Below are 23,407 nucleotides of genomic sequence, written 5' to 3' on the forward strand. Positions count from 1 at the left end.
TTTCGTATGCATGAAAACTTGGGAAAACTTTCGCAATAAAACCCGCGCTACTAGTTTATGGCCGCTACCTCACCCCACCGCCGGCGCTTAAATGCAGATTTTCGACATCTTTTCAACATTAAATCAGCGATGTTTACAATTATTGCGTACAATTTGTGCGATTTGTAGTCATTTGCCATTGGAAGCCACAGTGAAGGAAGTAGATTTGACAACGGCAAGAGGAGGGAGTTAAGAAAAGGTATACATTTATATATGTGTATGACAAACACTTTCACCTACAGATATGCACACCTGCAGACAGTCAAGCCACGTATGTATTGTGAGCAGAGTTCTCAGAAATACTTTTTTTTTTCAAAACTTTATTGCTGTCTTTGCACTTCTGTCAGGCGTCACGCTGCTTATGCGCACATGTGTATATCTATGTATTAAGTATGTGTAATTGTATGTGCGCATGAATATTGCTGTTGATTTCGTTGCAATAATGGCGGCGTGTACACCCCACATTCGCTTGCAGCCAAAGTGCAAATTTTATTATCGCCATTCAAAAAGATTCAAAATGCCACTAATGAAGGTGATAAATTTGTCAGAGTGTGTAAGCATATATGTACATGTGTATATACATACATGTGTATTTTCAGCTGCACAGAAATTAAGTAATGAATGAATGTACAAATTAGCAACAGACATTTATGTTAGTCACACATACATACATACATATATACGATTCACGGAGATCAAGTTGGCGTCTATGACAACGTTACGTACTCATACTCATACTTGTGAAATGCTAAATTGGATCTAGTTGCAAACTTATTTGTGTAAATACTTTTACGTACATATATGTTAAGTGCTCCTAAGAGCAAAAAATAGTAAGAATGTTCATAATTTTAAGATTCTTAAGTTGTCCACGCCAAAACGATCCCTCTTATCATCATTACACTTGTGCCAACTTTCTTTCAATCCTCCAAACATTAGTTAAAGTCATTTTCCGAAAAAGCCTTCAACGCGCGTAGCGATTCACGTTCAATGTCTTCAACCGATTTAAACCGGTTTCCCCGAACCGCTCGTTTGAATTTGCTGAGTAGCCAGAAGTGAGGAGAATACGGTGGTCGCGGCACGACGGTGCCCTATCATGATGCAAAAACTAAGAGTTGTCGGTCCATAATTTCGGCCCCTTTTCACGAATAGCTACTAATAAGCGACGGACAGTACTCAAATAGCATTCGTTGTTGACGGTTTGACCGGTCGGAAGGAATACAATGAGCACCACACCTCCACAATGGAAGAAAAGTGAGTGGAGTTTTGAACTTTGCCACGATATTGGAGCGAAGGATCGAATGTTTCCGATGTTCCAAGACTCATCGGCAGTAATAATACGTTTCATGACATCCTCATGGTCGGAAAGCATTGTTCGACAACCGTTAACGCGACGCTGTTTTTCGACAAAATTTACTTATTTTATAACCAACCATGCTTTCATTTTTCTCATCACTTCACTCATCAAATCATTGATTCGAATGTTCAAATATCCAATTGGTTCAGTCGATGTGTGAGAACTCGCATTTACTGTTTTGCGTTATTCTAGAGATCTTGGAAGTACTTTAGGGAATAAAATGTAGCAGTCGTAGCTGAGAGTGTACACGAAGACCGCATAGAGTTGATTCGACGCTGTTCACAAGATCTTACATTTTTACGTCAAAATTTGAAACCGCTCGACCTTCAAGACATTGCTTTGCTTCATGGGGTCCTTGAAAAATTCACAAGAAGATCTGACGTTTTCGAGACAACTTTTGTTCAGCGATGGGACCCATTTATGGCTCAATGGGTATGTAACCTAGCAAAGTTGTCGCATTTGGGACGAAGAGCAACCTGAAGATAACCGACTATTGAAGATCGTGATCTCGGCGACATTTGGTACCGACAAGATAGCTTTATTAAGAGCACATGTCGGTGAACAGATAATTTCACGTTTTGGGCGGGTCGATTGGCCTCCAGGATCATGTGATATAACACCGTTATACATTTTTCTATGAGGATATGTAAATTCTAATTCCCACTTCGATTCTGGCCTTGGAGCAAAACATCACACGTGTTATTCGCCAGTTACCAGTCGAAATACTGAAACGATTCTGAGACGTAGCCGCGGCCAACACTTGAAAGAGATGATCTTCAAAAAATAAATGCCAAAGAATGTTCTTTCTAATGATTATAAACATTGCCCATTAAATTTGAAGTTTCTCTGTTTTTTCTTAAAAAAAAAAAGTAGAGAGCCGTGAATATTTTTTTCACAAAGATTTAAGTTCAGAAAAACTTAAGAGCACCGTAATTCAATTGTATCAAGAAACTATTAAAAACAAAATAAGATAATACGAATCGCACTATATTCAAGCAATCTGGAACACCCCACCCTACTGCCAACACCCTACAAGAAATAAGCATTAGGCTCAAAAAAGTTAATCAGAAAAATCATTTATGGTACAAAAAAGCTTTGAAATCGTATTACTACTACAACACCAACTGCTAGCGCATGTATTCATAATTGACAGCACATACACAGACAAACACACAGCCATGCAAACAAGCGCACCTAAATGCGAAACTATTCATGTAAAACCAAAATAGCGGTAATAATACGGTTTATTGGATATCTTTATTTCCGCTTCAATGAAATCGTTTGCGGAAACGGATGTGGCAATAAGTTGTAATATTGTCTGGAATTGCACACATCCACAAATGCATACTCCTACGCAGTGCTCACACGCACGTCGCCTCCATTGTTACACACACACACACACACAGCCTCCCATCCATTTTAAATAAAGCTTTAGGAGAAAACTTATTACACGTACAACAATTTTAGTTTAGTTGTGACATTTAATTCGCAGCTGCAATGAGCTGCAAGCGTCATTTTAGTGTTCTGCATCATTGCATACTTTTATCTCATCTCACAAGCGAGGAAACACAAGAAAGAGTATGAAGGTTTCTAAGATACTCAAACAAAAATTTGATGATGGTCATCTCAACATTGTATTAACATACATGAAAATGTATTTTTTTCAATCCGGGTTAAAATTTACTTAACAAAATATGGGGTTATTGTAAGCTTGTAAGGAGTGTCACCGACCTAAATATATACTGGAGCCGTTGTTTCTATTTTTGCAAATTACATACGCGAAAGGATATGTGAGCCTAGGGGTTAGGGTTAAGGTTAAAATGGCTGATTCCTCGTCATTGGGGAGGGAATCCCACTTAGAAACCCCTGTTGTTGGATATCAGCTATCATCAAAAACGCCCTGAATCTATCACAATATATATTTTCGCTATTTCACTTGAATATCAAAAGCGGGGCTTTCGAAGAAGAACTGCAGAGATGATTCTATATCATATACTTCCCTACAGATAATCCATCTGGCATATGGTAAGATATTCAATTTTTTTGGATAAATCCCGATCGGATAGTGTCCAGTCCAACCACTGAAATCTGGACCTTGCTGAGAGCGAAAAGTTCACGGGATCTGGAGTATTTTCAAATGAAATCAAAATGTGCGAGGGTTCCAGAGTGCTCAAGCTCACAGTTATCAAAAAACTCAATGAGAGCAATTTCGTTTACGTAGGAAATCCCCTAACAGCCCACTTTCTCCAGCTTTTCCAGAAGATGTTTGACAACCAGGATTCAGCAGAATCCAAAGAAGTGTCGAGAAAACTCAGCTAGTACGATATTCACATTCTGTTGTGCACGCGCAATTTAACATTCCGCTACGATCGTTTTATCGATTCAACCCTAAACTTATTCAAAGCTATAATGACCGCTTCGAGTAGAACGTTCCCGATATCGGGGAAGGTCCCCACTGCATACTCCTCGTTCCTTATGGTCCGATCGATACAGATGACAAGAGTGTGCAAGGTACTGTAGACTGGCCTACATTTGCAAAGGCATGCTGCTACTTTGCAAGTCGACTTCCCGGGATACTACCCCTTATGTGCAGATCAATCCATCACTCTAACGTTTCCAATAAGAAAGAGGAGATACTGACGGATTTGAAGTCCTTAGTCGCCAAAGCGATCTCTTATCGCCCTTCGCCCAGGAATATAACCCAATCTAATGCAGTTCACATATGTGGGTATGAGCCATTTGTGCGAAAGCAGGACAGCTTCTTCGCTTATTGTAATATCGGAAATATACTTTAGATTCTTTCAAAGCGACCGCAATAGCAAATGTTAACACGGGAGATGTCAAAGACTCGTTTAACGATTGGGATTCCTTTGGAGGGATCGAACAGAATGAATGCTATGTCTACGAAGAGAAAAAAAATTATTAAAGTAACAAGACCGTTAAATGAAAGCGCCCAATGCAAGAGGCATGAAGTGCAGTCAGTGTTCAACTCTTCAAAGTTTAGCGAATAAGAAAAATAGAACACACTGACAGGTTGCAGACATCTGATGAAGAATATCTACAAGAAAGTGTCGTTATTTAGAGACATACTCACATGCCATATGAGTTACATACGCTCTTGCCCGGTCTTTAGCAAAATGGGATTGCGAAAAGGGCGAAGTTAAAATAAATGAAAATATCTTCTTTTTTTTTTAAGTTAATTTCCCCAAGGTGTTTAGCGTGCGCCACAAAAAATTAATAACTGCAAATGTGACGCCAACAATGCACATCGCGACGGTCCGGCGACTTCTTCTTTCGCTTCGCTGAATTTGTTTACCATTGCGCCAATTTTTCCTCCCACACAAGAACACATGTATGTACATGTGTAAACACGTATGTATTCCCACTCATAATTTCGTTTCATTTCAGTTCGCAGGCTGCTCCCACACAACCTTACGCTTTGGTTTATCTTTCCATGCCCATTTTATAACGAATTTTCCTCGTGCACTTCGGCCAAGTATTTTGTGATTTCGTTGAATGCGCCTCGCTGGACGCCCGGTGTAACTCCGAGCGGCTTTCGTGACTCATTGTTGACTTTAACCGCCACCGGTGGCATGCAACGCGCCACATTGCTGAGCCAAGCGTGTCCTCCGCGCTGGAGCGGAGGTCGCCTGAGCTGCACGCCGAAACGAGCAAACGGCCAGCTGGCAACAGCGGCACCGGAGCGGTTGGTGCTTGGGGAGTCTTACGGCGCTACGGCAGGCGCGTTATTTGTTCTGCTTCTGTTCATTTGCAGTATCTGATGGATGGTAAACCGTGAACGGTACTGCGCATTCGGTATCTTCAATTAGTAAGCAATAAGCGTTTGTCAATTGGACACAGGACAGCGCGTTTGTGCCATAATTGCCGATGCGCTGCTTCATTGACACCGCCAACCAGTTACAGCTACATGAAGTGCGTTCCGCATGAAGTGTGGCAATAGTAGGCCGTACCGAATCGCCCGCTGGGGATTAATTACACTTCGAGGCATAATTAGTTTCTTTTTTTCGCTGTGCTTAAGACAAAACAGTGCAGTGCACGACTTTGAGAGCAGTTGCTACCCTTTTAAACGCCAAACTCTTCCTGAAGTTTAGTATTGAGAGCATGCGAAGTCTTGAGAAGTATCATATATACCACTCACAAAGTCTCCTTTAAAATAAGATTTCGGGTTGTACATTACCAAATGTGAATAACTATGTATGAACAGAGGCCAGCCAAGTTAGACCAAAACTTCAGAAGACATATAAAAGCATTTTGCAATATTCGGTCATTATGTATGCATATACTATATATAGAGCTTAGATGGAACAAAGGACCCAATCGGATAGTTGGTTTGTATAATTTTATTATCGAAGCAACCTTTCGTTAGTGTTTTACTAAATCACATACAATCACCGAAGATTGTGAGCCCATAAAACATCCAAAAGATGCTGTCATGGACCAAAATATCATCGACGGATTGACGTGTTATTTTAGATGTATGCAGGCGGAAAATATTCGACATAGTTGGCAATCGAAACTTCGCATGGAGAGTGCTCTGGGAAAAGTGAGTGTCGCGCGTGCTCGCCCTTAGGACGTATTGTCTTAAAACAATGAAAACGATGACTTCGCTTCGAGTTTCCACCGTATTCTTCAGATCTTTCGCCCAGCACCATTTTCCTGTTCAGTCAGACGATCATCTCCAGAAAACACACGTTGAAAAGTAAATTAGCACCAATGAAGAAGCAAAAGGCCTAAAGTACAACAAAAATGTTATCGAACAGTTAAAAATTCGTAATAAGAAACTGTAGGGCATTTTGGTTGAAAAAGGTGGCCTTTGTTTCCAATGCTACAAGACTTTTAACTATTTTTGGTCATGAATGAAATCTCCAAAACATGAAAAACAATCATATGGAAATTTGTTAACAATCTCTTAACGCTATTATAATCGATTTCCAATGCAAATGAGATCTCGCTTTACCTCGTCTACCAACTGTAACTGTTTTAAAGGGCTATACCAGTGTGACACAATATAGATTTTTTTTTTACTTTTTGATAGTTTATGTTTTCAAAGAACATCCTGGGAAATTGGCACGGTCGGGTCTTGAATAGTTATTGAATGCCAGTGTTCTAAAGAGCGACCTCTCGCAGCTATTTCGTGGGAGTTGAATCTTTAAACGCATTTTTCTCGAAACGACATCATAACTCAAAGAGAAATTGATCGATCGACTTCAAATTGAAACTAAGCATCCTTTAATATATTTACTACTCGTATACAATGATCTACGATCTTATTTTGTTGGTTTTGTGGCTGAAAATTGTCAATTTGGCATAAAAAAAACGACCGTTTTTTAAAAACGATACTTTTTACTACGTCATTTTGTTAATTTTTGGTATTTTTCAAAAATCTTAGGTCATTGAATAGGAAATACCTTCAACTTTAAGAACCTTTTTGAATTAATGTCAGCAGTTGAGGAACTTTAAATACCTTATTATATTCAAAGACCTCAGAAACATTCGATGGAGTACTTTCTTTTAAAAAAATTCACAAAAATCGCCTTCATGGGTTACACTGATATAGCCCCTTAAAGAACTAAGTGATGTAAGTCAAGCTTAAAAATGACAGTTGTCCTCCTTTTTTGTTTAATCATAACTATGTGTTTATTGAATTATTCAATCAAAAAAATCGCTAGAATATTGCACCGAATACTCAAATTGATTCGGTTGTCAAGATTTCTCGCGAACTACCAATCTTAATGAATTTGTACCCAGATCTTCGAGATATAATTTACAAGGCCCTGAACGAAGGGCACTCCCAGAAATAACATCATAATGGCCGAATTTTGAAAATTTGAAGAAAAAAGCAAAATTAAACAAAAAGAGGAACAGCGAAACGCGACAAATATTTAAACCAAACTTTAAAATAATGAGTCTTATACAAGATTCTCAGACAACTCAATATCTTATTTCATTAGCCCACTTCAGAATTGAGCACCGATTAACGGTAACTAAATATTTGTGCAGTTACCAAATTAAATTTGATGGACGAGAAATTTTCTAACCTTAAACATTTATTATAGATTATGGGGCAACCCACCCCAGATCTTTGTTACAGCAAATACATTAGCAAATAACTCTATTTTACGACATTTTTGTACGCCAAATTTTACGATCGCTTGGAAGTTTAACTTTCCCCAAATTGCTACGAAGTCGCGCGGAACGACTCTGAATGAGTCCATGAAAGAGCAGCGCCCACATGCAAAGCAACAACACATACAAGTTCTGCCCAACCTGAAGGACGAATAAACATTGTTTAGCTTATACCGCATTCATGCATAAATATTCTACTTGTGCTCGTAGAAATAAAAACGAACAAGCCAAATCGTCAAAAATAGCTTCAGCTTATCTTTTAGTGTCTAAATTTTGAAAAACAAAAATTTATGTTATTTCTCTTTTAATCAAAAACATTTCAATTCATCAATTTCCATTAATTTCAGCTTCCTAAGCCAGTATAACTGTAAAAAATGAATATGGAATCAATGAAGATGCGCAGCTTGCCGAAGATTCCAGTGTCAAAGCAGAATTCAGTAGCAAGCGCCAAGAAAACAGCGGTGAGTAAAGGTCAAAGGGCAAGTATTCACTGTATGTACTAGTTGATAAGTGAAAGAATGCTATCTTGGGCGCTGTTTTACTGTTAGGTTTGCCAGGAAGTTTGCAACACGCAAAGGAAACGTCGAAGAGCATTTAAAGTATATCTATAAATTATCTCACGAGCTGTCCGTATATAAGCGAAAAAGTCCCTCAATTTGTGAGATATCGATATAAAATTTTACACACGTTCTTTTCTACCGAAATAACTGCCCATTTGACGGAACCGTCGTTATCGTACCACTAAAATTAAATCCTTGCATGGAAAACTATTTCATTTGACTAGATATCCTCACGTAATTTAGCTTGAACTATTTTGCAAGACAATGCTACAATCTCCGATGAAATTATTCAGATCGGACCACGGTAGCATTAGCTGCCATACAAACTAACCGATCAAAACCAAAATAAAGATTTTTTGATACCCTTTATGCAGTACGAAATGCTCCTATGGAGGGTCTTGCAGCTTCGGCGCTGCCGAAAGCAAAACTCACTTACCTTAATTTTTGAAGACACGACTATTTTTCTTTATTTTTTGCGATTAGCATCAAGCACAACCAGCAGGCTACAACGGTGCTTCGTTATTGTTTTTGGTGCTTTTTTTTTATATTTTTGCGCCAAAGGAAATAATTTCGCGCGAAAATTTTATGTAAAATTCTTATTCTTTAATACTGAAAAAAACATGAAATTTCAATTAGTTGGCAATCTTCTTGCTATTTTTCGTAGGAACATGCAATAAAATTAACGGTTTCTTATGTGAAACTTACTAATAAAAATATTATATTTTTACAAGGACAAAAAGTTTAGTGAGGACGAGTCCAAAACAATAACTGAGCTTAAAAAGCTTTACTTGGAAACCATTAAGCTGGACGTGGATTTGCAAAAAGAGATTTATAATATGGAAAAAGCATTTGAGGTTAAGCATAATGCAATTTTCGAAAAGCGCGCCAAGCTGCTCGAGTGAGTTTCAATTAGTAGTTAATAGTTAATTAAAAAACAGTTGTTACCGTTAACCTTATTGCCTACGCTTTCAGTGATTATCGCAAGCAGGCACAAGACGATGCCAACACTGAGAGCAATTTGTCAAACTTTTGGTTACGTGTACTCAAGGCGTCGTACACGGAGTTTATAAGCAAAAAGGATGAAAAAATACTAACGGTATGTGGCCTATACGGATCTGTGCAGGTTGATTGTTGTATTTTTAGTATATTTGCTTGTTAAACTGCAGCATCTCACCGATATACGATCGACATTGTGCAACGAACCGATAGTTATGTTCATTATTGAATTTCATTTCGAACCGAATGAATTTTTTTCGAATACTATTTTAACGAAAACATACTTTTTGAACTGTCTGCCCGACGTCGATGATCCCCTTTCGTATGATGGTGCTGAAATTTACAAATGTGAAGGTTGTAAAATCGATTGGAAACAAAACGGTAGCGAAAAGGATAAAAAATGTAAGTATAAAATTCAAATATTTTTTGTTAACTTCGAAATCAAACAAAAGAAATAAATTTGCAGCATACAATTCGTTTTTCGACTTCTTTAGTCCGCCGACACTGCCCGAAGACACGGAGGATCCAAACTATTGCGATATAAATGCAAGTAATTCATATAATTAAAACAGTTCTATAATTCAACTAGCTTGCATGACTAGGCTATTTTACAAAATGATTTTGAGCTCGGCTTCTATCTGAAGGAGCGCGTAATTCCAAAGGCTGTGATGTTTTTCACTGGCGAAATTGCCGATTGTCAAAGTTCGGACTCCGAGTCCGAGGATACGGACGATGAGGACGACGACGACGATGATGATGACGATGAGGAGGAATCGTCCAATAATGAGGCGAATGAGGACTAAGCTTATTATTTCCTATATTTATTCAATTATTGTTATCACTATCTTTTTAAACATTGTGAAAACACATCTCTCCGCTGCATATGCATTTTATATGTATGTATGTATATATACTTTCAAAATAATATTTCTGAATAAAATTTATGTCAACAAGTATCTTATGCGTCCTTATTAACTATGTTAAGAGAAATATACATATACTCATATATGTATGTAGTATTGTGTGTGCATATTAGTTTAGCATAAATATTACAGCACCATGTGTATAAATGTACTTTAGAATTAATCTAGTGTCGGTATATCCGGGTCGTTAGTCTCAATAAGATGATCGGCTATGATTTGGCATTCAGGTTTTCCAGCTTTGAAGCGTTTAACGCCCTCACGCGTTACGCTGGTGCCACTCAGATCCAGATATATGAGCTCAGGTGAGCATTGCACGAGATGATGCAGTGAGATGTCGGTGACTTTTTTATAATTTCTTACACTAAGTCTTACAAAGCTATTTTCGCTTGGACGATTGCCAATACGAATCCAAATCACCCCAGGCTCCACTGGATTTTGCGGTCTTCCAAAGCAACAAATTCCTCGATCTGAAATGGGATATTGGCGACAGCATGGGTGATGACTGAAGTGCGGTACTTGCCCTGACCCAGAGCTCGACCTACTAGTTTCACGTCCGCCCAATGGATTGATTATATTCCAAAACAATGGATGTTGTATCATTTGATCGATTTGATTATCCGATATTGGCGGTGGACGCACATGCCGTATACTGGGACGGCGGTTTACAAAATCTAAGAATATAACTTGATCTGGACGCGGTAAAAATCGGCTGCGTGATGGTACATTGCCTGCCGGTTCTGGCGCGTTGTTGTTGTCTGTTGAATTGTCTAGCGCTAAGCGCGATGGTGATGCGAAGGGTGAATTCATTGCAGATGATGGCGATGAGGACGATGTAGAAGACGAAGAGGATGATGTGGAGGGTTGTGGGCTAGCACAATTTGGTTGGTCCTGTTGCTCCGAGGTTATATTGTCACGTCCATCTTGTCCGGATGTATTTGAATTTGCATCCACAGTTATGGAATTAATAGGCGAATTACTATCTTCGCGTGCGGCTGATGCCTTCGATGTGGACGGTTGACAATCTTTACTATCAGAATCTTTACTTTTATTTTTGATCGATAAGCTAGTTTTTGTATCGTTGGCACGCATATTTAAGGGACACTCAAGTAGTAATTCTTTTAATGTTAGCACCACATTAAAGCATTGAACATCTGAATCGGTTATAGGTGTAAACCGCAAATCCAAGTACTGAAAATTTCAGACAATATTTTGTTGCTAATAGCAATGCTCAAAAATGGTAGTAAGTATATATACTCACCTCTAGTTTTTTAAAACCAAAACGAGCAGCCATGCTACCATACGGTATAAAATCACCCAATCGTGGACAACCTTTGAGGCTAAGCCAACGTAGTGAAGGTATTTTGGATATCATCATGATGTAATAAGGTTCAAACCAACTGCAGAATTCAATACCAAGTTCCTTTAAGATGAGAATGAATAAAATCCTAAATGCATAATAATATAGTTTATACACATACCTCCAAATTCACTAGGTGTGTGTGAATACCCGAAAAAACCGTTTGTTCTTCTGGTGGCTTACAGATATTACAATCTTTAAAAACTAACCGCTTTAAACTTTTCGGAAAATTCACAATTCGTACCTACAAAGAAACGAATAAGAAATGTTAGCGATGTTAGTAATATGTTCTGAAATAAAAAGTTTCCATGCCAGCTATATGTCATATGATCCGAACTGAACAATTTATCGGAAATTTTACCGTTACCTTGAAAAATAATACAAACGAACTTTTTTTGTATATTCAGTTTGTAAGGCAGAAATATACTAAAGTGATCCAAAAAATTAGCCGCTCCTCGGGCAGAAGTGTACAAAATTTCAGATTGGTACATCTAAAGCTGAAGGACGGAGGACTAGTTCGCATATATACAGACAGACGGACAGGGAGACAGGCTACATCAACTCAGTTCGTCATCCTGATCATTTATATCTTTATATATTTTTTGTGGTCTCTGATGTACCCTTCTAGGCATTACAAACTTCGTGGGGAACTTAATATACCCTGTGCACGGTATAATTACTTACATTCCTAAGATCTACTGTAACACCACGTAATTCCAAAATACTTAGTTGTGTGCTTCGCAAAGCGAAAGTGTCCGCCAACGTTTTATTAAACTTCAATATTTCCGCACTTGTATATTTTCTAGATGGACCTCTCAATTTTATGCTTGTAGTCCCTTGATGCGTACGTTCCATTACAAATTCAAGTATACCTAATGGTAATAGTTTTTGACTGAGATCTATATGGTGCCAAAACCGTCGGTCCATCAATAAAGTATAAAAACGATTGCAGCAGCTGAAATGACATAGAAACCGACATATGAACATACATATGTATGTCATAAATAAGAAGCCGGCATACTTACTGCATAAGTACGTAATACGACCAGGAGTCTAGATTTTTAAATATTTCGTAAAGCAGCTCGTCCGGAAAATCTGTGATACCAACTTTGTTGTATTCAACAACACCGCGCAGCTTTGCAGCAGGTATATACTCCGCCACGGCCCCATAATTCGTATTAGATGCAGTGTCACCGTTCTGTTGGTCTACGCCATCCGTATGGCGACGTTTTCGTTGTATTCTTTGCTCAGGGAGATCATTTTGCAGTTCTGATGTTTTTTCGTCAGTCCCGGAATCCATTTTCTATAGTATTTTTTGCAAGTTTGTTGGAAGGCACCAACAATTTAGTTTACCATTTAAAAACAATTGGAGATGTGTGCAAAATGGTATTATGGAACTATCGGTAACAATACGGAGCAAATTTAGGGTGATCACAGACTGCATAGTAAGATATGATCAACACGAAATACAGCTTCAGATACGAGGCTCCATATTTTTACGAAAAATTAATCTTAAAACCAAATAAAATTAATAATTTAAAATAAATTCAGCAAATATGACATCATTCGTTTGTGTTTTATTTATGTTAACTATATTTTATTCAACGTTATTATGTACTACATTTACATTTATTTTAAATTTATATATTTATGTTCAATAATTTACATAATTTGTAACTTTGCTTAGTATTAGCTAGTAAGGTTAAAAATATGTTAACAAGTTTTCTTAAAAAGTAATTTTACGTTAATATCGATTGATTGCGATTTTATATTCGATTAATTTTGTAACACGATATAAGTTTTACATCTTTTGCCTGTAATCAGTCGCATGCAATGAGTTAACAGCTGTTTGTTTCTAACAAATTAGAGAAATTTGTGGCTTCGTACTTTCTTCAAAAAAAGTGAATTAAATTTCTAACCAAAAATATATACGATAATGTTCCTGCGTCAAATATATAATTATGCTAAATTGCGAGCGAGCTCTCATGTTTTGCAACGAGCAGCCTATTCAACTGGGAATACGGGCACAGCCTCTGCAACTTTACTTTATGATCGAGATCCACAACCACAATTCACCGATCCTGAAACACAAAAGCTCCTGCAGTCCATGACACAACTACAGCTCGAAAAAATTTTTCAGAAGACAACAGTGCCAGACAACTCGGTGGACTACAAACTCATGACGATAGACATGCTTGAAGATGAGTTTCGTAAGAGTATTGAACGTGCGAAAAAACGCTTGCAAATGCCCCCTGTCGTACAAATGAAGAAGGATGAACGGCGAATCATATCCAACGATAGTGCGTTAAGCTGCTTCTCAGACACAAAATATGTTATTACAGATATAACATACGGATTACGACAGACAGAACGAAAAGTTGTTGTGCGTCAAACGGACGGCACGCTAGAACACGCACCAATGGAGATAACTAAACGAATGCATCAATTATATTTTCCACTTACTGGACGTAGTATTCGTATTCCACGTATGTTTGAAGACGATCATTTACAACGTTGTTTGGATGAACAAAAATATTTATTCATTTTGAATCGTATGGTAGTGCAATTTGACCCCTTCGAACCCAAATTCCACACTATTAGCAGCCGCGTATATCAACACATCAACGAAACCAAGCAATTTGATGACTTACGTTCTACGAGACATTTTGGTCCAATGACATTCTTCTTTGCTTGGCATCGTTGCATTGACGATTTACTTTACGATATGGTGAGACGGGATTATCTGCAAAATGCAGCCGAACTCATTGCACTCTTATATAAGTTACACGATATGGAACCGAATTACAAAAATATTTTGAAACAAATTGATGAAATTAAGCCTAAAGAAGATTTGGCATTGAAGGAGCTTGAAAAGGCACTAAAACGTGCATCGAGTGACGTTAAAGAGGATATACAATCGGCTATTGGCAAAACACAAGTTGATTTTGAACTAGACGACTTGTGCTTACCCTTCATAGAAGATTACATCAGTAAACATGCTCTTAAGAAAGTTCAGTTGGAATTAGCAACACAAACAATTAAGGAAATCAATTCCGAGAAACGCCAGTTGTTTGAAGGTATAAGCAAAGCGCATGGCGTAGCCTAGTCATAAAATATTAATTAATTTTTTGGGATGTATAGATTGTACATTTGTAATGATCGTTAAAATCTTCTGAGGAACGAATAAAAGTAAAACAAAAAACGTTTAAGTTACATATAAAGCGTAAATGGATTTTATTTAATAAATACCTATGATTATCAATAAACTATTTGGAATTAAATATCATAGCCTAGCATATCATAGTTGATGAATTCATAAATTATCTATTATTTCAACTTTTCTAACCTTTCACTAAATTTTTTTACACATCTTTTACGGTGTTTTGCAAATATAGACACATTTAAACATTTAAGTAAACAAATATGACAACGCAATTTTTTTCGAAGATACAGTCTTAAATGTTGTTTGTTTGTAATGCTTAAACTATTTTTTCGGCGAAGTTTACCATTTTTTGTTTGACTTAATTTTCTTTGGAACAAAGGTAATCGCCAGAACTTTGGCAAACACTTTTTTTGTACTGTTGAGTGATGTAGTAGCTCCTTTCTTTTTCTAAACTTCTGTTTACAGCCTAAACACCGGTAGGTAGGCAAACCCAAGTGTTCTTTAATATGATCATATAAATCCATTTTTGATTTAACAATTACTCCACATGAGTATAACGGGCATTGTTTAAAAAACCGGTTCATATATTTCTTTGTTGCTTTGTTGGTACATTTATGCATTATTAACAGATTTGCATGTTCAAAATTTTGGCCGCAAAGTTCACAAAGCGCCGGCGGACCCCAATGTGTTGCCATATGTGATAGTGTTTGTTTTGAATTAGAACAAATTTCACCACACACTATGCATTCTTGTTTGTTATTCCTGTAGAGATAGGTATTTTTTTCCACAAAATCTAAAAATAAATGATATTCATCGGTTTCGCATTCCTCCAGTGGATTACTATCCATTAGCAATATTTCACTGTCTATGTCATTTTCAATATCACATTGGATGCCTATATCTTCTTGATTAAAAAACTTAATGGTTTGCTGTTCACGATTTCGTAGTGGGTTATGGCTATTAGTCTGAATAGATTTATGAGCAATGTCGACTTCTGCCAAAACGCCTGCATCTTTGGTTTTATGAAAAACGCCATTTTGAGGTTTTTCCTGTATATTAATGTTTTCGGAAGAAAGTATCAATGTTTGTGGCATTAATATTTCCTCTTCTTCTGCCATTTGACGTGTTATAAACCTTGTTTCTACGACAATCATGTCCGGAATCTCGGTCACATACATCTTTAAAGGTATTATACATAATAAAATTTTTCCAACAATAAATATTTTATCAATTTTATATCATTACCTGATGAGCTACTAATGGTTTTTGGGGTTGAATGAAGTTTTCAACATTTACAAGAACAGCAGTATCCATGTTAAAGCTTTTGCTTGTAAAGTTTATAATTCGTGAACACCAAATGAAGAGTATATTTTAATACCTCATATCACAAAACAATATGTTTATAAATAAAGTATGTGTTTTATTATAATAGCGTTCCAAATTATACAAGTTTATTTAAAATATCATTTATTTTGTAACCACATTTATAAACAAAAACACTTGTAACTTTTTGGTTTTTTAGTTTTTCCGTAATATTGATCTGTCAAAAATGTTTACATATTTACTTTTGGGTTCACAATCCGTTTGCCGCTGGGTTGCTATGTTGCAAATAATTGCTTGAGTTAATATTTCTTAGCAATGAACTGGAAAGTATTCAAAATTTTAGAGTATTAACTTTAAAATAATAAATTTTATCCCTTCATTACATCAGTATTATGAGTTTGATTAACATTTTACAATTTATAAGTTTAACAATACAATCGCGTGTTATGTGAGAACCTTTATGGCAGATTCAAAAAAAACTTTTGTTTCGTTTAACGTCTGACATCTGCTTACGATGAAAAGTTATATGTACGCTTTTGTACAAGTACGGCAACACTTCTATTTGTCATAAATGTAAACACACAAATCTCTTGAAAGTTTTGTGCAAAATAGTTTTTAAAATATATTTATTTTCTTAAAAAATACACAAATATTGCAAATTTTTGATATGTTTGAAAGTGTACAGTGTAATTAAATATATATTAATTGAAAAATATGTGAAAAGTGGGTTGAACATAGTGAAATAACGAGCATTGTTTTCACAAATTTTTGAACTTTAAACAGAAAGATCTCGAAAAATATGAGTCTGAGGAGGGTATATGTGTATACATTTTTTAATCCTGAGTACCTCCTTTATCCATCGGTATCATCACATCGCGGCGCCCAAAGAATCGTAATATAGCCGAGCAAAGTTGTATGTGAATGGGCCTTTAGTTGAATAGTAATGACTTACCCAGCACGGAATGTAAAGTGAACACAGCCAAAATGCTTCATGTGGTTCTTTCATGTTTTCTTTATACCCAATTTTTTCTAGCCGCATTTTCATTGCTCTGACCAAAATATAAAAACTGTAAATTTTAACTGATATTTTATGGCGAGTTCATCCAAGAATATTAAAAACAATGAAGAATTCCCCACGGACTGGGATATTGACTACTACCGCGCTGATCATGAAAGTGACGAGCATTGGCAAATGAGACGCCACTTTATGGAGCTGCATAAAGATAAATTCCCGGAAGATCGCCTTGTGTGCCTTGCTGCAGTGTTTACGAATATGGAGTTTATGGGTTGCCGATATCCATCTGAAACCATGCAACTGGTGGCCGAGTTGTCGAAAGAAGTTGTAAAAGATTATAGGAAAAGCCGAGAGACGCGACTTAAGCGTACTTTTGTGGCAGCTTCAGAAGCAGCTGAGGCACGCGTCAAAGGTAGACGATAAAAAACTACAAACTCAAAATTACGTTTTAGTCTTAAGAATTTATGTGAGTACTTGCTGTCTAGAATATAGTCCAATAAAATATTATTTTCTTTGTATACCCATAACCATAAACAATTGCAGCTAGGTCGGGTGGACATTCAGGACAGCAACAAAATCTTAATAGAAATAATTCTGATAACAGCAAATTATCTAGCATGCATAAGAGTAATAATCTCTTTGAAGGCCTACCGTTCGGTAAATTTGTATTATTTTTAATTGGTGGGCGCAGTTGCGTGCGTATGTCTGCACAGCGATGTAATATTGAATATGAAGAAAAGGAAGTCGAAGGCCCAAACAATACAAAGTACGTTGTAAATTGGTTAGTTTTATATAGTAAATAATCTAAGAAATTTTTTAGGAAAATTAATATGTTCTTAAATGGAAAATTGGTAAGCGATGCATGCGAGGAAAACGTAAAAGCTGCAAAGGCGCAAGTTTTCAACAATGCCTTAGATGTGCTGCAACATAAATGTTATTCAATAAAGGTAACGTACTGCGTAACATTATACCGTAATTATGACTGAAAATTCACTTCTTAGCCAAATCCAATGCGTGATACAATAAAAATCAATAAATCCAATAATGAGATCGTTTGTGGAGTTGTCAAACAACAGGCAGACAACGCAGAAGATAAAAAGTTAGATGCGTCTAATAAAGGCTATAAAATGATGAAATTAATGGGTTGGACTGGTGGTGGTTTAGGCTCTAAAACACAAGGCCGTGAAGAGCCAGTAGGATACTTGCTAAAGAATAATCGCGCAGGTCTCGGGAACGAGGCTTGTAAACTAGATCGCAAATATTTCAGACAGATATTACAGAATTATCTCGAATCCGAAGACATACGTGAACTGCAATTTGAGCCATCTTTCACGAAGGAAGAACGGGCAATGCTACATGAGTAAGATGTTCTTATAATTTTTACTTCGAAACCTATTTTTATATTTTCGAACTTTAGAATTGCTGGAAAATTCAATTTGAAGTCAACTAGCCATGGAAAAGATGCAGAACGCCGTCTGGTTATATCTAAGAAGACTATTACCAACGAGCAAATTCTGAGTGAAATTTTATTAAAAAAGAACCCCAGCTATATCGATAAGTATTTTGTACAAGTTCCAGACGCGAAAGCTCGTTTCTATCCAGAACACACTGAAAAATTAGATTTAGATATTTAGATTTAGGAAGTTGTAGCTCGTTGCCCTGCACCCTCCCAACCAAGTATAAATATACATATAAATTTGTTTTTATAATAAAAATGACGAATTATTGAAATAAATTTCTTTTTATTCAAAATGTTCTAAACGAATATTATGAAGGTATACAAATCAAATTGTATTAAAGTTATTACTGTTACTTTTTCACTGCACCCAAACGACTGGGATCCTGACTAGGGTAGTGTACTTGGCCTGGTGCACCACCAGTTGGTGGTGAAGGAATAGCGTCCAAAGCCGCGCCGGAGGTAGATGGGATTGGAATATTTGAGTATGGGGCTGCGTAAGCCTGTGAATACATTTGATACGACGACGCAGGTATAAGACTTGGTGGTATTTGATGTAGCTTCATACCAGGTGGTAACACGGTGACCTGTTCTTGCTGAAGATTGAAGAAATCATTCGGATTTGCCACAGGAGTTGGCGGTACGGCAGGCACATCAAATCGTCTATCTGTTTTTGCTAATCCAGTCTGTTTTGCTTGGGAATGTGCCCACTTGATTGTAGATTTACGTCCGTGCAACACTAATTTGTTAAAAGTACGTTCAGCTGCTAGTTCGGCTGCTCCACGCTTCGTATACTGAACGAATGCACATTGTTGGCGTGGCACTAAAGCAATAGATCGAATCTCGCCATACTGATAGAAGTGGTCACGCAATTCGGGTTCTGTTATTTCTTCGGGCAAATTACCCACATATAAAGTTGTGATATTTCGATCTTCTGGTGGTTCCAGTGTGGGCAAAGTAGCTGCCCGTTTCATAATTTTTTCAGCAACCGGATCGTTACGCCCATAATAGCGATCTTTTATGTTCTGTTCACAAAGTGGATCATCGGGTTCGTTTGGTTTGTCATGACGATATGGGCACTCTTCGCCACGTTTGCATTCACCTTTGACCCAGAATGAACAAATATGTGGTCTATTGCGTTTATAATATGGAGCAGTACGTGCAAGTTTTGCCAACATCTCGTTTGCGGCCAATGAACGACCAACAGCACCTGCAGCCTCAGTACCATCACCATCGGCTAAATCGCGATCTATATTTTGTATATAGTATTCCTTGTTTACATCACTCTGCGGAATGGTATCGGCTACTTTAAGTGCAGCATCACGAACTTGTATCGGCAGTCCGTATTCCAAGTCCAGCAGACATGTCTGGCATACATTTTTCAGACGAGCGCATGTTTGACAAATTTCTGTTTTCTTAAAACGCATACGCGCTCCAGGGCACCATCGAAATATAGTAAAGGGTCGCGTGCAAATCTTGCACTCCTTACCAAAACGTTCTTTGATCATCCGCACATAAGGATTGTCGCCAAGGCATGTCTGACACAGAATTGGAAATTCAGCATCCTCCCAATTTTGCCTGTTATAGGTATTTGTTGTTTTTGACATAGCCATTTTGGATCTTTATTTTTTGATGTATAATCACGGAGATAAAAGTAATTAATGTATATTTTACTGGAAAAACGAAATATTTATACCGCGGAAAAAATCTTTATCAACACGATGCACAAAGCAAATAAAAAAATTTATGAAGTATGTGTGAAATGAAATGCCAAACTACACATCCTTCAAAGCTGCCATATTTAGCGAAATTATTGTTTTACATTTCGTAAGGATAATTGCTTTAAGTGGCAACACATGTCACAACATAATGTAGGTTATGGCTTTACTGCAATAGTGGCTACTTTTTGAGTTGTGAATTCTTAAATATATATTTGAAAAAATCTGAACTATTTTTCAATATGCTCACAAAACTTTTTTAGGGACTGCTAATTTTTATTAATATATGTACATCAAAAATAGCTAGTTGTTTTTAATCGATTCAGGAGAAACCGTCTATAGCCCTGGCAAACGAGCAAAATTAATGCGCCTTAAGCAACACTAATGCGCATTGAAATTTTATGGCATTTAGACAGCTGATAGTGAAATGTGTTTATTTAAAAAAAAAAACAGTAAAACAAAAACGATAAATTATTAATAGAAATTTTGGTATTTTCGAAAATCCTTATCAATTTAACGAAAAAATTAGTTTATTATTAACTCCATCCAAATATAATAGAGTGAAATTAAAAGCAAATATTAATAATAATAAATATAAATATAAAACTGCTTACTTCTGATGCTGTAAACGCAAAGAGTCAGTAGACTTCAAGTGACATCTGTCAAAAAATAGCAAAAATTTACCATTTTTGAGCAGTGTTGCCTACTCGAATTTGGTAAATTCAGCTAAATGCACGAAAATCTTGTTCATTACAAACTTACATTAAGATGGGTCAATTGCGCAAGTAAATGTAAATTAAGCCCACTAATGCATATTGTCGCTGTCGTCTGTCAGGGCTATTAGTAAACTTGTATCTAGACAACATTAAGATATAAGTTTACTACGTGTACTGGGAACAGGTTTTAAAATTCGATGACTTGGTAACCCTCTAGATAAAATATATCTGGCATCACCGTTAATAGATGTCAAAGTGAAGACGCGAATTTCGCAAAGTATAAAATCTAAAAATATCTGCTCAGAATAACATTTATGTTAAAAAATTTGTAAACAAGTTGGAGAAATGACAGAAGTTCCACAAACTAAACGATATCGTCACGAGGAAAATGAAAACAATTCAGATAATGACGAAGACGATGCTTATGTACCTTATGTTCCTGTTAAAGAGCGTAAAAAACAGCAGTTAATGAAACTTGGCAGAATTGTACAGCTCGCCTCGGAAGCATCAACACAACCGAAATCCTCCAGTGAAAATGAAGGGGACGAAGAGTCCCAAGGTGCTAATGAAGCCGAGTTATGGGGGCGTAAGTATAATATCAGTTTACTGGATCAACATACGGAATTAAAAAAAATCGCTGAGGCAAAGAAGATAAGCGCTGTGGAAAAACAGCTTAAGGAAGAGGAGAAGATTTTGGAGAGTGTGACACAACAAAAAGCTTTAATGGGTGTTGCTGAATTGGCTAAAGGTATTCAGTATGAAGACCCTATCAAAACTAGTTGGCGTCCACCACGTTATCTGGCGGTTATGACAGAAGAGCGCCGAAATGCGATACGTAAACGTTTAAGAATACTTGTTGAAGGTGATGATGTAGCACCACCCATACGCAGTTTTCGTGAAATGAAATTTCCTAAAGGCATTCTAAACGGGTTGTCTGCAAAGGGCATTAAAAAGCCGACGCCAATTCAAGTTCAAGGCATTCCGGCCGTACTTTCTGGTCGCGATTTAATTGGTATCGCTTTTACTGGCTCAGGAAAGACACTAGTTTTTGTGTTGCCTATTATAATGTTTGCATTAGAGCAAGAATATCGACTGCCTTTCGAAAGAAATGAGGGTCCTTATGGGCTTATAATTTGTCCATCTCGCGAATTGGCGAAACAAACGTACGATATTATTATGGTATGTCCATATGATTATATATAACGAAATGAATACTAATTTATATTTTCTAATAATATTGCAGCACTACAGTAAACACTTACAACAATGTGGTATGCCGGAAATACGTGCTTGTTTGGCTATTGGCGGGTTACCAGTTTCAAGCGCAATGGAAGTTATACAAAGAGGTGTGCACATTATGGTTGCGACACCAGGTCGTCTAATGGACATGCTGGAAAAGAAAATGGCCACTCTAGATATATGCCGTTATTTATGTATGGATGAAGCTGATCGTATGATAGACATGGGTTTCGAAGAAGACGTACGTACTATATTTTCTTTCTTCCGTGGACAACGTCAAACACTACTCTTCTCCGCTACTATGCCAAAGAAAATACAAAATTTTGCCCGCTCAGCTTTAGTAAAACCGGTAACTATCAATGTGGGACGTGCCGGTGCGGCTTCGATGAATGTGACACAGGAAGTAGAGTATGTTAAACAAGAGGCGAAAGTGGTACACCTGCTGGATTGTCTGCAGAAAACTGCACCACCAGTGCTTATATTTGCTGAGAAGAAACAGGATGTCGATTGCATACATGAATATCTTCTGCTGAAAGGTAATTTTCAATGATTTTCTTTTTTGCTATTTTGTATGACGGTAAACTATACAATAATAATGGGTATTTTTTAGGCGTTGAAGCTGTAGCAATTCATGGTGGTAAGGATCAAGAAGAGCGTTCACGTGCAGTCGAGGCTTATCGTGAGGGTAAAAAGGACGTGCTGGTTGCTACCGATGTTGCCTCAAAAGGTTTAGATTTCCCAAATGTGCAACATGTCATCAACTATGATATGCCCGACGACGTAGAAAACTATGTGCATCGCATTGGTCGTACAGGACGTTCGAATACGAAAGGACTTGCCACCACATTCATCAATAAAACTGCCGAACAATCTGTGTTACTGGATTTGAAACATCTATTAATCGAAGCTAAGCAAAAAGTACCCGAATTTCTCAATGAGCTGTGCCCAGAGGCAGAAAACTACTTGGATCTTGGCGATTCACATGGTTGCAGTTATTGTGGAGGTTTGGGTCATCGTATCACTGAATGTCCAAAGCTAGAAGCTGTGCAAAGCAAACAAGCTTCAAATATTGGACGCAGGGATTATTTATCAAATACTGCTGCAGATTATTAAGTTTCACACAGTGGCTCGGTTTCGAACTGATGGTTTTATAAATGTATACTTTTATATACAGTTTTGACTATTAAATTTATTATATAAATATAGTGTATGTAAGTGGTACTTATAAATATATTAGCACATAGCTCATTAACTATGTTGCCGGAAATTCCTCTACTAAAAATATCTATAGGACGTATGGGACATTCCTGTGTCAAATTGAATTAATTGATAAGAAAGCCGTGTGAATTAATAACAATTCTTAGAAAACGTCTTTGTTTGTCAACAGACCAAGAGTGGTTT

The 23,407-nt window shown here is 37.0% G+C and overlaps 7 protein-coding genes across 7 annotated transcripts; 4 read left to right on the forward strand and 3 right to left on the reverse strand.

Moving 5' to 3' along the window:
* The first annotated feature begins 7,838 nt into the window (after positions 1-7,838).
* LOC108975227 (nucleosome assembly protein 1-like 1) lies at positions 7,839-10,052 on the forward strand. The gene is made up of 6 exons (XM_018943576.1): positions 7,839-8,001; positions 8,832-8,998; positions 9,073-9,196; positions 9,267-9,498; positions 9,563-9,642; positions 9,699-10,052. Exons 1-6 carry the CDS (start codon positions 7,915-7,917, stop codon positions 9,897-9,899), a joined length of 891 nt encoding a protein of 296 aa, XP_018799121.1. The 5' UTR covers positions 7,839-7,914; the 3' UTR covers positions 9,900-10,052.
* Positions 9,897-12,826, reverse strand: LOC108975226. The gene is made up of 5 exons (XM_018943575.1): positions 12,402-12,826; positions 12,061-12,331; positions 11,498-11,620; positions 11,278-11,439; positions 9,897-11,207 (listed from the first exon to the last, which is right to left on the reverse strand). Exons 1-5 carry the CDS (start codon positions 12,674-12,676, stop codon positions 10,179-10,181), a joined length of 1,860 nt encoding a protein of 619 aa, XP_018799120.1. The 5' UTR covers positions 12,677-12,826; the 3' UTR covers positions 9,897-10,178.
* Positions 12,827-13,179: 353 nt separating this feature from the next.
* Positions 13,180-14,599, forward strand: LOC108975290 (28S ribosomal protein S22, mitochondrial). The gene has a single exon (XM_018943665.1). It carries the CDS (start codon positions 13,313-13,315, stop codon positions 14,480-14,482), a length of 1,170 nt encoding a protein of 389 aa, XP_018799210.1. The 5' UTR covers positions 13,180-13,312; the 3' UTR covers positions 14,483-14,599.
* On the reverse strand, positions 14,584-16,043 carry LOC108975291 (zinc finger protein 860). The gene is made up of 2 exons (XM_018943666.1): positions 15,785-16,043; positions 14,584-15,717 (listed from the first exon to the last, which is right to left on the reverse strand). The coding sequence occupies exons 1-2, from the start codon at positions 15,851-15,853 to the stop codon at positions 14,704-14,706; spliced, it is 1,083 nt and encodes a 360-aa protein (XP_018799211.1). The 5' UTR covers positions 15,854-16,043; the 3' UTR covers positions 14,584-14,703.
* Positions 16,044-16,807: 764 nt separating this feature from the next.
* On the forward strand, positions 16,808-18,608 carry LOC108975288 (NF-kappa-B-repressing factor). The gene is made up of 6 exons (XM_018943663.1): positions 16,808-16,826; positions 16,896-17,289; positions 17,421-17,643; positions 17,698-17,824; positions 17,879-18,237; positions 18,295-18,608. The coding sequence occupies exons 2-6, from the start codon at positions 16,953-16,955 to the stop codon at positions 18,509-18,511; spliced, it is 1,263 nt and encodes a 420-aa protein (XP_018799208.1). The 5' UTR covers positions 16,808-16,826; positions 16,896-16,952; the 3' UTR covers positions 18,512-18,608.
* Positions 18,600-20,070, reverse strand: LOC108975289 (pre-mRNA-splicing factor RBM22). Its single transcript, XM_018943664.1, has one exon. The coding sequence runs from the start codon at positions 19,944-19,946 to the stop codon at positions 18,687-18,689; it is 1,260 nt and encodes a 419-aa protein (XP_018799209.1). The 5' UTR covers positions 19,947-20,070; the 3' UTR covers positions 18,600-18,686.
* A 958-nt stretch (positions 20,071-21,028) lies between these two features.
* On the forward strand, positions 21,029-23,273 carry LOC108975257 (ATP-dependent RNA helicase abstrakt). Its single transcript, XM_018943614.1, has 3 exons — positions 21,029-21,946; positions 22,011-22,542; positions 22,617-23,273. Exons 1-3 carry the CDS (start codon positions 21,113-21,115, stop codon positions 23,117-23,119), a joined length of 1,869 nt encoding a protein of 622 aa, XP_018799159.1. The 5' UTR covers positions 21,029-21,112; the 3' UTR covers positions 23,120-23,273.
* Positions 23,274-23,407: the final 134 nt, after the last annotated feature.

Source organism: Bactrocera latifrons, unplaced genomic scaffold, assembly GCF_001853355.1.
Source record: "Bactrocera latifrons isolate USDA-ARS-PBARC rearing strain unplaced genomic scaffold, ASM185335v1 scaffold_63, whole genome shotgun sequence".
NCBI lineage: Eukaryota > Metazoa > Arthropoda > Insecta > Diptera > Tephritidae > Bactrocera > Bactrocera latifrons.